At 39.4% G+C, this 14837-nt stretch overlaps 1 protein-coding gene across 1 annotated transcript in view; it reads right to left on the bottom strand.

Annotated features, from left to right (window-relative positions):
* The window catches only part of MCC (MCC regulator of WNT signaling pathway), a 712607-nt gene that overhangs the window by 536556 nt on the left and 161214 nt on the right, over positions 1–14837 (bottom strand). Inside the window, exon 3 of the mRNA XM_007947572.2 lies at positions 10657–10868. Coding sequence (XP_007945763.1) covers positions 10657–10868 — 212 coding nt within the window. The remainder of the gene's footprint in view (positions 1–10656; positions 10869–14837) is intronic.

The raw sequence follows: 14837 nt of genomic DNA, 5'->3' as shown, positions 1-14837 counted from the left end.
AAAGAGGGGGAGGCCTTCAACGAGATGGATTGATACGGTGGCTGCGATGATGGGATCAAGTATAGCAGGGATTATGGGGCTGGCGTGGGATCGGGCAGTGTTTCGTTCTGCTGTGCATGGGGTCACTATGAGTCAGAAACGACTCGACGGCACTTAACAACAACAACAACATCTAGCTTTGGTGCTAAAGAGTCCTTTCTTTTAGGAAATGATGGTGATCATGGGTAGATTTACTTTTGCTTTTTGGCAACATAGATAGTTGGCAAGTCTCAATCCTTTGAAATGTTACTGGCTCATGAAATCGCAATTTCTGTAAATGTATGAACATTTTTTGGTGCAGGTTCTTCATTCATTCCCAAGACTAAAAGGTTGGGTGGCATGCCTGCCTTTTGTATATCTTGTCGATGCTAATTTGTTGGTAAGGAGTCATTTTATCTGTTCACAGTCTGACTTAAGCTTGGAGGACAAAAGAGGGGACTCCTCTGCCACTCTATGTTAGCCACTCTTTCCATTTGGTGACTAAGACACAGAAGAAACAGAAGCTGACCTAAGATCAGGGGATGGGGGAAAGTAAGAGTAAGCTTCCAAAAAGCAAACTAAACCTATCACTGTGGAGTTGATTCTGACTCACTGTTACCCTACAGGACAAAGTAGAACTGCCCCACAAGTTTTCCAAGGCTGTGATCTTTATGGAAGCAGATTGCCATGTCTTTTTCACATGGATTGGCTGTTGAGTTGGAACTACCAACCTTTGGTTAGCAAGTGCTTAACCACTGTGCCACCAGGCCTCTTTAGAGTAAGCTTAGACTTTGCTAAGAACAGCAAACCTCTCCAGAAGAAACCAATAACTTAAACCACAGATTCTGTGTTTGCAGACTTTATATAAAATACAATAATAGTAACAGCAACAATTTTTAAGGTCATCTTCATTTTCACAAATAAATTAAAAAAGACCTTTGTCAAATTCTAAAGTTCTTCCCCACAAGGGTATTATAATGTCAAAAGAATATTAGAACTTCATCTCAAATTTATGACTGCAACTTATCTGAGAGATTTAAATGTACTTGTAAAAGACTTTTAACAACTCAATCTTTATGAAGAATTCAAATATACCATAATAAATCATGTCTTTATACTTGTGGAAATCCCCCAAATGGCAAATAAATATCCAAAGGAATAACTCTTCTTTTCTCATATCTTTTTTTCGAGGGTGGGGATGCGGGGGATGGCCAACTGCTGCAATTCAATGCAATGTGTTTAACAATATGTATTAATTAAAGGGATGGTTTAGTTGAATATGTACATCACATTTTACTTTATGCTGACCAGGGAATGAAGTAAAGTATGTTATTTTTAAAACTGGCAGAGCTTAAAGTTACCAGTTCCAAGTTTCCCTGGAGATGTAATAAATTCTTTTGGAGACAGGCAGTAGCGTCACTAGGGTTGGTGTCACCTAGTGCAATAAAACATGTTGTCACCCCGTGGACCTCTTCCTGTACCAGACCATACAGAATCCTTAGTAATGTTTATTATCAATTTTAATCATAGAATAACATGATAAATATAGTGGTAAATTACTTAAATACAGTATCTTTTAGGTTATATGAATACTAACAACAAAATTAGTTGTTAGTATTAGGGGAGCTCTGGTAGCATAGTGGCTAAGACACTTGCCTGCTAACCAGACGGCTGGCGGTTTAAACCCACCAGCCACTCCTCGGAAGGAAGGTTGGGCAATCCTACTTCCGTAGTGATACTGCCTCGGAAACCCAAGGAGGGGTCGCTATGAGTTGGGTTTGACTCGACGGCACATAACAACAACAACAACAAAATTGTTTTGTAAAATCTTCCTACACTGAATTACACTACTAGTTACATTATTAGTAACTGAGTGGAACTCTTTTCTTGATTTTGCCCTTTTCCTTTAATTACTACTTCATTGCAAAAAATTTATTGATACAGATTCACAAGTACTAATTACCACAATACAGTAGCTAAAACACTAGAAAATTTGATGAAATCGGTAGCTATAAAAATGCTAGCAGCAATGCCAACAACAGCATGCGCTTGTAGCACGTGGAAAGTCATGTGATTCAAAGTGTCATTGTAATTGGGTAATAATGACAGCTCTGACTGGAGCCCATTAGAAGGTCCAACAAGTAAATTAGCATAGAGTTTTAGCCTTGTAGGTATATTGAGGGTGCTCTGGTGGCATAGTGCCTGAGGCATTTGACTGCTAACCAGAAGGCTGGTGGTTCAAACCCACCAGCCACTCCTTGGAAGGAAGGTTGGGCAATCTACTTCAGTAGTGCTACTGCCTCAGAAACCCAAGAAGGGGTCACTACTAGTTGGATATGACTCGATGGCAGTGAGTTTGGTTTGGTTTTGGTTAGGTATATTGATACATATAAGTTGGGCTTACGAAAAATGTTTTTGTTATAACTAACTATAGGAATATTTTTATAAAAAACAATAAATTTGTGCTGAAACACTGCATGAAAATTTTACAGATAGTCATTTTGGTGTCACCACTCTGACAGTGTCATGCGGCGCAGTCTGTACCGCCACCCCTCTAGTGATGCTACTGGAGACAGGGCATTTACAAAACTCTTACTTTCTTTCTGTCCCTTTACAAGAAATACTAGATTCAGGACCTACGTAAGAGACATTGCGGGGGAGGAGACAGACTGTATAGGGTGTTTTCTCATAGAAGAGAGATGAGAGTGGTGGAGATGAGGTGAAGGATGGCTGAAAAAGCAGAATTAATGGATCTAGAAGTCCTCTAAGGGAACTAAGAATGGGAAAGAGTTGGTAAGAGGTTTAGATCTAACCTAATCTAAAGGTAATGACTTTGGGTTGTTGTCGTTGTTGTTGTTATGTGCCGTCGAGTCGGACCTGACTCATAGCGACCCCTTCTTGGGTTTCCGAGGCAGTATCACTACGGAAGTAGGATTGCCCAACCTTCCTTCCGAGGAGTGGCTGGTGGGTTTGAACCGCCAGCCTTCTGGTTAGCAGTCAAGTGCCTTAGGCACTATGCTACCAGAGCTCCTAATGACTAGGGGTATCCTGGTTAGCAGTCAAGTGCCTTAGGCACTATGCTACCAGAGCTCCTAATGACTAGGGGTATCCTCTACCAAAAAAAAAGAAAGAAAAAAAAAAAAAAAACCTCATTGCTGTGGAATCAATCCCTACTCATAGCGACCCCTCCTTGGCTTTCTAAGGTGGTATCTCTAAGGAAGTAGATTGTATTTGTTTACTCCTGTCTAGTTCTCTATTTTCACTACCAGTAAACAAACCAACAAATGGAATGTTAAAATGTAATTTGAAAAAAAAAAGAGAGAGAAACATGACTCTCATATAACTACAGTGTGAACACTTGTCAAAGATTTATTTAATTCGCTGAGGAACCCAGCAGGACATTAGAGCTGATTCAAAAAAGGATAAAAGAAACTAGTAAATGTATGTTGTTGTTTCATGCCGTAAAGTATATTCTTATGCATAGCAAACCTATAGGACAGAGTAGAACTGATCTATAGGATCTTCTAGGATGTAATCTTTATGGGAAATGAACGCTGGGGACACAGTGGTTTCGCTGCTAACTGAAAGGTCAGCAGTTAGAACCTACCAGCTGCTCCACAAGAAATAGATGTGGCAGTCTGCTTCCACGAAGATTACAGCCTTGGATATCCGTGGGTTCTACTTTCTCCTATAGGGTTGTTATGAGTTAGAATTGGCTTAATGGAAACAGGTTTTCGGTTTGGAATTTTTATGGGAGCAGATCGCCAGGTCTTTTCTCTTTCAGAGCTGCTGGTGGGCTCAATACCACCTTTAGGTTAGCCACCGAGTGATTAACCACTGCACCACCAAGGCTCTGTTGGTAAATACATTGCTGTTGTTTGGTGATGTCGAATTGGTTTTGATTCCTAGGGACCCTATGTACAACAGAATGAAACAATGTCCTATCCTGTGCCATCCTCACAATTGCTGACATTTTTCAGCCCATTGGTGCAGCCATTGTGTCAACCCATCATGTTGAGGATCTTCCTCTTTTCCATTGACCCTCTACATTACTTAGCATGATGTCCTTCTCCAGGGACTGGTCCTTCCTGATAACAAAGTAGTTGAGATGAAGTCTCCCCATCCTCACTTCTAAGGAGCATTCTGGCTGTACTTTTCCCAAGACAAATTTGTTTGTTCTTCTCGTCGCAGTCCATAAAAAACAAAAAGCCAAACTCACTGCCACTGAGTCGATTCTGATTCATAGCAACACCCACTGGGTTTCCGAGGCAGTAAATCTTTATGGAAGTAGATTGCCCCATCTTCCCTCCACGCAGAATAGCTGGTGGGTTTGAACCACCAGCCTTCTGCTTAGCAGTCAAATGCCTTAGGCAATGCACCACCAGAGCTCCTTAGTATATTTAATATTCTTCACAAACATCATAATTCAAAGGCATCCATTATTTTGTGTTCTTCCTTATTCACTGTCCAGCTTTTGCAAGCATATGGGGTGACTGAAAATACTATGGTTTGAGGCAGCACATCTTAGTCTTCAAAGTGACATCTTCACTTTTTAACACTTTAGTAAATATATGTTGTTGTATTGTTATGTGCCATTGAGTTGGTTTTGACTCATAGCAACCCTTTGTACAACAGTATGAAACACTGCCTGGTCTTGTGCCATCCTCTCAATCATTGCCATGCTTGAGCCCATTGTCACAGCCACTGTGTCAATTCATCTTGTCGAGAGTCTTCCACTTTTTTGCTGATCCTCTACTTTACCAAGCATGATATCCTTCTCCAGGGACTGGTTCCTTTTCACAAGATAACCAAAGTATGAGAGACAAAGTCTGATCATTCTTGCTTGTAAGGAGTATTCCAGCTGTACTTCCTCCAAGACAGATTTGTTCATTCTTCTAGCAGTCCATGGTACATTTGATGTTCTTAGCCAACACCACAATTCAAATGCATCAATGAAATGTATCATTTGGGGTTATCTTTTCTGAATGCACAAAAATAATTTACATCTGTACTAGCAAAAATAGTCACTGATAACGTATCAATCCTCTGCAAAATTAACATCTCAATGTGCAGAGTCTAAATACTAGTTAATAACAATAGTAAATAGTAAGCCAAACAGAACTACAACCCTGGAGCATCAGAAGAAGACCCTTAGGGGACTTACTAAACAATGATTTAATAAGACTTTGAAAGAGCACCAAGTAATCTTTTTGCTTTATTTCCAATTTTTTTTTTATATGTTCTCTTAGGAGCTTTCAAACTACTTAACTCTGAAATAGCAAGGCAAAGTGAAATAGAAATTATATCCCAATAGGTAGCAGATCTAGACAAGAAGATGTAATAAGGAGAGTGGCAGCTGAAAAAAGTAAAAAAGCAAACAAATGAAAGAAAATGCCCTCAGTATCCCAGAGTTAGAGAAAAAGGAAAACAAACTAATGTGATACACTAGAAGTTGATCAGGTGGTTAAACCAAAAACAAGACTTCTATTTATCTTACCACTACTACACATAATTCCTTCTTTATTCACACATTTTATTGATTCCTCTGTATTGGTGTAGATTTGAAATAGTCACCAAAGTAATATAACTAGGAATGCTGTATCAAATAAAGTTAATAATTATAGTAATAATTATGATCATGTAGCAGAATAGCATGATAATGAACACAATTTTAAACTTCCAATACCACCCTAAAGAGAAAACAAAACAAAACAAAACAAAAAACCTGCTTGGAGTTTGTGATAGCTATTAGACAAACAAAGTAGCAAAACTTGCTGTTTCAGTGTTTTAAATTCACTTCAATTATACAAATCACACCTGTCTTTTTCCTTCTTTAAAAATATAAATTAACTTTGCAAAAAAAAACTTTAAGCACAAATTTAAATCTTCATATGGGCAAAGCTGAAACCAAAGTGTTCAGAGGATTCTACAGGAAGGCAGTACTGAGCAGCAGGGTGCAGAATACATACATTTCTCTTTCATCTGTGTGGAAATGAGATAGGCTGTGAGTATAAAGTCATCAGTTGAAATGTTAGGGAAAAACTCATATAAAACAGGGCATTCTCCTGCAGATAGCTGGTATTTTAGGCAAATACATTCTCTGTATATAACCAGCTAAACCCACTACTGCTGAGTTGATTCCAACTCATAGCTATGAGTCTTTACAGAAGCAGACTGCTATATCTTTCTACATCTTTCTCTTGCAGATCAGCTGGTGGGTTCAAACCACTGACGTTTTGGTTAGCAGCTGAGCATTTTAACCACTGCACCACCAAAATTCCTTCTCTCTATGTTATCAAGTTCTATTTATTTACTTTTATTTCAGTTTCAATCATTTGGAAGTGACAATCCAAGGTTTTGAACTTTTTAAATAAGCCTGTTTTTTGGTTTGTTTGCTTGAACAAGACTAGAGAAGATATTCTTGGCCCTTCTTAGCGTTTTCCTCAATAATCCAATATTTTTACTTGTATCGTCTTAATTCCCTGAAACTCTAAGGAGTAATAAGCATGGCATGTGCTAAAGATTAAGGAACTCTGTGGTACAGTGGTTAAGGCATTTGACTGCTAACAAGAAGGTTGGTAGTTCAAACCCACCAGCCACTCCATGGATAGAAGATGAGGCAATCTCCTTTGGTGAAGATTTAGTGCCTTGTAAACCCAGTGGGAGTCGCTGTGAATCAGAATCCATTCAATGACAGTGCGTTTGTTTTCTGGTGCTAAAGATGTTCTTGTTTTATTGATTAATGCCCAATGCCCAGAAGGGGGTATTAGCAGAATAAACAGACTTGCTCTAATTATAAAGCCAGGATACATTCTCTCTCTCTCTCTCTCTTTAATTTTATTGTGATTTGGGTGAAAATTTACAGAGCAAATTCATCTTCCATACAGCAGTTCACGTACACTTTGTTCCATGACATTGACTGCAATCTCCCATAGTGCAACAGCTCTCTTCCCACTTCCTCTCCATAGCCACCCCTTCCCTGTGTCCTTCCTTCCCATGTACTCCTGCCCCACAAGCTGTCTCTCTGTACATACACAGTCCTTCTATTCTTCCATGATTGACCTCTAGAAGGAGCGTATCTACCTAATGTAAATGTTCAGCTCATATGCTTGTCTTTTGTTTGCCTGGAAGCCACAGGAGTGGGTTAAATTCCAGACCTGAAGGGGATCTAGGGGCCATAGTCTCAGGGACCAGCAAACCTGGTTGCTTCCCCCCCTCCTTTTAAATGATTTTGTTTTGTTCCACATTGTTCTCCCACTCTATCCAGGATCTCCTACATAGATCCCCCTCCAAGTGGCTGACTGTGGTAGCCAGGCACCTTCTAGTTCTTCTGGTCTCATAGTCATATAGGCTGAGGATCACATGGTGTACCAGTTGCTTGGACTAATTGTATCCATGAGTCTTTGGTTTTCTTCATTCTTCTTTGCTCTGGATGAGAAGAGACCCATTGTTGCATCTAGATGGCCGCATGCAAGCTTTTAAGATCCTAGTAGCTACTTGCCAAAGTAGAATGTGGAACAATGTTTTTGTGTAGTATTTTATGCCACTTGAGCTTGATGTCCCCTGTGATGATGGCCCCGAGCTCACAGGTCCAACTACTTGCTCCCTCTGGATAGATAGCTGTGGCCAAGAAGTGACTACAACCTTGTCCTTTGTCAGCTCTACTATATACCTCAAAGCCAGGACACATTCTCTTGAACAAAGGTGTCCACCTTATAATCCAGAATTTGGCAAACTGCCATAAGTATCATTGCACCTTAACACTACAGAAGGAGAATTGAAAAATTACCTAATAGTAATTAGTAATTACCTAATAGTGAAGCCCTTTTATATAAAGGAAGACAGGATAGGGAGCTGGGAGAGAAAAATGATGACTTTTACTATCTGTAAAACAGCTACCATATGTAGCTGTTCTGCTTCTCTGATCAAACCCTCACAGCTACAAGGTTCTATGTGCAACATAATCTTGTTGCCTTTGTATTTTAAACAGTGTGTTAAGCCTCAGAGTCATAATATCCACTGTCTCAGGTAGAAAGAGAAGAAGATAAGTGTTCAGTAGTAAGAGGAAAGAAAGGAAAGATTAGAAAGGTAAAGGGCTAGTGTAGGAAGCTCTTAGAAGCTTCTCAATGCTAAAAATACCAGTGTCAGTTATCAATCTCTTGTTTCAAAAGCCACCTTCTTTGACCTGCTTTCAGACACAGAAGCTGGAAACTGTAAACATTTCTCCTTCATCAACAGAGGCTTCTGGATGGACACTGGCGGAAAAAGAATTTTCTTCCTGGCTCTGGACCTCTCCTTTGTTTGTTCTTGTGGTGGGTGAAAGCCAGCAGTGTGCAGTATACACAGTGGAACTCACACTTAGTAAGCTTCAGTGGAACCCCTGTGGGGAACTTCTCAGAGGGTTTTGCCACCATTGCAACAGGCATATTTTAGTGAATTCTGCTGGCACCTCCTTGGGCACCAGTGACTCTTACATATGTCCAGGAAGTGGTATCCTTGCAAGTTGGCTGTTTGCTGCTTGGCAGTCCTCCTATGGCATCATAAGGAACTTCTCTGTCATCCAGTGGGCCAAACTCTCTCCATTGAGGTCTAAATCTCTTCTAAATTTGTTCCTTCCTTGGGTGAGGTATTCTGCCTTAGTCTCAGAGGTAGTAACTGTTCTATGTGCTATTACTGTATTCTTCAGAGTATATTTTACTCCTTAGCAGGCAATAGCTACTACTAGTTAATAATTCTTTTTTTTTTTTTTCTTCATTCTTCTTGGCTCTGGACAAGGAGAGACCCGTCGTTGCATCTAGATGGCAGCTTGCAAGCTTTTAAGATCTCAGTCACTACTCGCCACAGTAGAAGGTGCAACAATGATTTGTGTAGTATGGTATGCCAATTGAGCTTGATGTCCTCTGCGACTATGGTCCTGAGCCCACAGGTTCAACTACTTGGTCCCTCTGGGTAGCTGGCTATGATCAAGCAGTGACTACAACCTTGCCCCTTGTCAGCCCCATTATACACCTGGGAATTCAGATCATACATATAAAGTTATTGGACCACTGTCTGCCAACCCTATACATGTTCTTGGGTGCACTCTCCACTTCATATAGATACCTAATATTTCAGCCTGTCCACCCATCTATCCCCCCATATACCGGTGTTTGCCGTCATTAGCACACTGTACTATATGTGCAAAAGGGTTCATCTTTGTTGTCTGTACTTCTCACGTACCTCTCTGTCTTTCTCTTCCTCGATGCCACTATATTGATCACTCACAAATAATTCTATTAAACTTCCCCTGTGTGAATCACCATGCAGTTTCTGACTCCTAACTGGACATGGATGGACTACACTTAATAGCTATTTTATTTTTAAAAAACAAACAGAACTTAAGTTTTATCAATTCAGACTTAGTTTTAGAAGGAACATAACTCTTTTTTTTTTTTTACTGTGATTATGTATATAAAGAAATTGCCCAAATGTGTAGTTTAGAGAAGGTATTTGTTTTCTTGGGACACCAAAAAGGGGAATTTCTTAAACTGGGCCCCATAGACCCCTGTGAGACCTTAAGTTAATTATTGCTATTGAAACAAACCACTCTAAGCACAATGCTTAAAACAACAGTCATTTATTATTTCTTGCAGATCTGACAGAAAAATATATTCCACCTTTATAGGAGGACTCCAAAGTCATACCACAGATGATGAGGATATAAGAAATGGGTGAATAACTGGAGTTAAAGATGCATTCCACCAAAGGGTACAAGGACAATCATTAAGGGTCTGTAAGTTCAACTGTGAGTTTTAAATTCTGTATTTTCAATTCAGTGAAAAATTAGAATAAATAATATAATCAATGTCATAGGACTTCATTGCCTCAATTTTTATTTACGGCCCAGTTCTTATCTAGGGGTCACCATTAGTGAGTGTGCAAAACTTTACTGTGGAGTTAAAGCTTTTAAAATATACATTCTGCGTGTTTCAATGAACCATCATTTAATTATTATTTTTTTTTCATAAGTATTTTAGAGACATACAGTAAAACCTGTAAAATCTGGAATCTGTGTAAGGCGGAAACCACCACTCAAAAATTAAAACAAATATTTTCCACTAAAATGAAGGATAGAAAAGTAGAAACACTGCACCCTGTCAAAGTGGAAAACTCACAAGACCCAGAACAAAAAGGCAGTCCTGTTGAGTTCCAGTTCTCACAGGTTTCACTGTATAACAAATTGTAAGTGTGAGAATTGTAACAATAATCAACTTTTGATTAAAATATTTTCCTCTCTTTTTCAAACCAGTAAAGTGTAAACTAAGGAGCAGAAAGGAGTATATCCTATTAATTTGCAATGTCTGGTACCACAGAAGTACTCTAGTTGAGGAAAAGATTTTGCAGATTTTCTAGTAATGAAATCTGTACAAGTTAAACAAAACACCTTTTTGGAGTCTACCTGGCCTTAATAATGAAAGCTAGATAATCAGCTAGGCACTCTGGAGCATTTAAGATTATTAGCAATGCTGGAAATGATACAAGGGTTAGTCCAATGAAAAAGACAATATCTGACATGTCCCCTGGAGCCCAAATTAAAAATATTTGTACTGGATTAGAGACAGGCTTAAAGATGTGTTCTGTGAACCAAAAAGTACTCACTGTGTTGGCCAGCTCTAGATAGCTTCCTCCTACAGAGTTGCTAAAATATGGAGGCTGTGTGAGCAGTTTGTGGAAAGCGGTCTGCTGACGCAGAGAGTTTCCACCATACTCCAGCAGCTTCTGCAGGGCGGACTGACTCTGCAAGTCTGGGCTCTGGAGGTCCCTGGCACCTGAGTCGTATTCCCAGCTTTCTCTGGCTGCTGACAAGGCACCTAGATCCAGGAGAGGCAGGGGAAATAGAAAGAAGATGTTTCCTTCAGTAGCCTGTGTGTGGCCAAAAGGCAATGATTTGAAATCTCCTAACCCTTCCATGTGCCAGCATGTCAGAACACATGTGGTGCCCAGGCTGCATACTAAGCACTTTCCTTCTTGAATTGACACATGGGGAGTCTGGAGATAAAAGCGGTTTTAGGAAAAGCATTCAGAAATAACTATTCAATGAATATATGTCCCTCAAACAGAAATGCTTTTTTTAAATTAGCACTGGAGAGCCAAGAAAAGAAAACCCAGTTCAAAGTCACATCTGTCTGTGATTTACACAGGGTAACTGTATTACTAACCTTTTCCCTAGTGATCTCTTTTTACAATTGAGCAAGAAGGAAGCAAGTGAGAATACAGAGTTAAGACATGGCACTTGATCATGATTTTCTAGTATCAATGTACTCTTACTTTGGGAGAAAGATAGAGGAAGCTATACTATATTTTCCAGTTAGATGTGGCCATGTGGTTGAGTTCTAGGCAACAGAATGTGAATAGAATCGATAAGTATCACTTCCTGACTTGGGTCATGAAATCCTCGAAGCCCTGGGCCTTCTGGCTTGGTTCAGATACATTTGGCACCCTTGAAGCCATGTCGTGAAGAGGGTAAAATCACAGGATGGAAGAAGTCTGGTTCCCTGAATCATCTCTTGCAGGAGAGTTGTCTGCTGATCCTGAACTTCGTTTTGATTTAGGTGATTAAGAATGAAACCTCTTTTGTGTTCAATTCATCATCAACTGTTGTTTGTTTGTAAGATAAGCTAGTATTACTTTAGTTGCTACAGAAGACTAGAACTTAATAAACAGTGCCAATTATTATAATGCAATGAGAAAGTACACTGAAATAGTAGACCTAGAGGAGAGGTTCCAAACCCAGCCACCTGGAGAAGGGTGGAGAATGCTCAGGGAAAACTTACTAGAAAAGAAAGCTGGATGCCTCAGTGGTCAGTCTTGCTAGAAAAATTAGATTTGAGGTAAAGCCTGTTTCCTTATGTTGCTCACTTCCAAATAAAAAAAAGCCCTTGTGAGCTCATCTGATTGGTGAAGCCTGGGTCATATGCCTTTGCCTAGCTGCAAGGAAGGTGGGGAAATTAGTTTTCTAACCTCTGTTTTGGGCAGGTAGGATTTGTAAAGTGAGAAACTCCCAAAACATGTTGTTGTTGTTATGTGCCATCGAGTTGGCCCCGACTCATAGCGACCCCTCCTTGGGTTTCTGAGACAGTATCACTATGGAAGTAGGATTGCCCAACCTTCCTTCCGAGGAGTGGCTGGTGGGTTTGAACTGCCAGCCTTCTGGTTAGCTGTCAAGTGCTTTAGCCACTATGCTACCAGAGCTCCTCCCCAAACATAGGAAGGGTGTTTAAAAGGTCTGAGGCTTCCAGAAAACAGGACAAAGATCTACACTTAGCTAAGTACTGAGGATATAGCAGTGAGCGTGATAAATGTGGTCCCAGCCATTTGTGAAATGAAAATGTTATTTTCATTCTGGTAGGACGTTAATATACAATTTTTAATGACAGACAAGAGGGCTAATTAAAGTAATTACTGTTATACTATGAAATGTGAACATACAGAGATTATGCTACAATTTACTTGTGCATAATTACATACAGGAAGCTATAAATTATGTACACTGGAGTTCTGATACAAATGTTCAATCTCCCCATATTAGGTATTGATGAATGTAATCAACCACTTCAGATGTTTCCCCCTACTGTTCATGCTTTGTTCATCTTCTTCAGTCACTCTGACCTAATGCTCTTTCTGTACAATGCTATATAGTTGGGATGACATGTCTTTGTTTCAAAGCAGAAAATTCTTCCACTCTGTTGCAAATCCTCAAATTCGCTTTAAAGTTGAAATATTGCAATGGAGATTTTGCTTTCCCTCAGCAGAGACTGCAAAATGCCTGCCCTCCCTCCCCCTTTTCCTTTGAGTGCCCTGTTATCTGGCTAGCTGCCCCACTTTGTTCTGGTTCCAGCTCCAGTGGTAAGAAGACTGACTGATCTTTTTGTACAGTGACTCTGTATATTCCTTCTACCTTCTTTTGATGACTATTTCAAGATCTATCCTGCAATACAATGCTGTCAGTGATAGGATAATACTTCTGTAGTGATACTGCCTTGGAAACCCAAGGAGGGGTCGCTATGAGTCAGGTCTGACTTGATGGCACGTAACAACAACAACATAAGGAAGACTAGTTAATACTATTATTATTCAAATTTATTTACCAACCACTAAAGCCAAAGATGAAGAAATTGAATGTTTTACCCACTACTACAGTCTAAAATTGACTAAGCATCCAATCAAGATGTATTAATTATTACTGGTGATTGGAATTGTGGAAGTTGGAAACAAAGAAGGATCATCAGCAGTTGGAAAATATGGTCTTGGTGATAGAAATGACACCTGAGATCACATGATAGAATTTTGCAAGACCAATGACTTATTAATTGCAGTATTTTTTGTCAACAACATAAACAGCAGCTCTACACATAGATTTTGCCAGATGGAATGCACAGGAATTAGATCGATTACATCTGTGGAAAGTGCCAACAGAGAAGCTCAAAATCTTCAGCCAAAACAAAGTCACGAGCTGACTGTGGAACAGACCATAAATTGCTTATATGCAAATTCAAGCTGAAGTTGAAGAAAATTAAAACAAGTCCATGAGAGCCAAAATATGACCTTGATTATATTCTAACTTGTTCAGAGACCATCTGAAGAATACATTTGAAGCACTGAACATCAATGACCGAAAACCAGATGAGCTGTGGGATGACATCAAGAACATCATACATGAAGAAAGCAAAAGGTCATTACAAAGACAGGAAAGGAAGAAAAGATCAAAATGGATGTCAGAAGAGACTCTGAAACTTGCTCTCAAGAGCAAAAGTAGCTAAAGCAAATGGAAGAAATGACGATAAAAGAGCTGAACAGAAGATTTCAAAGAGCAGTTCAAGAAGACAAAGTCAATTATTATAATGAAATGTGCACAGACCTGGAGTTAGAAAACCAAAAGGGAATAACATGCTTGGCATTTCTCAAGCTGAAAGAACTGAAGAAAAATTCAAGCCCTGAGTTGCAATATTGAAGGATTCCATGGGCAAAATGGAGGACATTATGCTGAATAAAATAAGTCAATCATACAAGGAAAAATACTGTATGAGTCTATTATTATAAAAAGTCAAGGAAAGGTTTACATAGGAAAGGAAAATTTCTTTGTTGGTTACCAGGGATGGGAGGGGAGGGAAAGGGAGGAAAAATGGATAGTTAAGAGACAGGTTTGATACATTATTTAGGGAAAAGCAACATAACAAAAGTATGTGACTAGCACAATATCACTAAGGAAAGACACAGAGAGGTGCACAAGAGGTATAGACAATAAAGGCAAATTCTATTCCATACATAATACTGTATTATCAGTAATAGCAAACACTAATCTATGGGTGGATACACAGATAGACAGGTAAGAAGATCAGGTATAGATAGGTGAATGGGAACATACCCATGACCGTGCATAGGTCTGGCAGATGATAGTCCTACATATGTATTTGTGTGTGCTATAAGAATGTCCATATGCAGTTTAAAGTTAACAGGTGGCAAAGTTAGGATACCTTCTTAGCCACAAATAAGTACCTTGATTTTTTTTAAACCTATCATGTGCACATGATACATGGTTTAAAATCAAGAAGGGAATGTGTCAGGTTGTATCCTTTCCCCATACTTATTAATCTATATGCTGAGCAAATAATCCAAGAAGCTGGACTATATGAAGAAAAATGTGGCAGCGGGATTGGAGGAAGAATCATTAACAACCTGAGATACGTTGATGATACAACTTTGCTTGCTGAAAGTGAGGATGACTTGAGGCACTTACTGATGAAGACTGAAGAATACAGTCTGCAGTAAGGATTACATCT

Source organism: Orycteropus afer, unplaced genomic scaffold, assembly GCF_000298275.1.
Source record: "Orycteropus afer afer isolate SDZICR_OR568_19922 unplaced genomic scaffold, OryAfe1.0 scaffold00191, whole genome shotgun sequence".
NCBI lineage: Eukaryota > Metazoa > Chordata > Mammalia > Tubulidentata > Orycteropodidae > Orycteropus > Orycteropus afer.
This window is presented reverse-complemented; position numbering and strand designations above follow the sequence as displayed.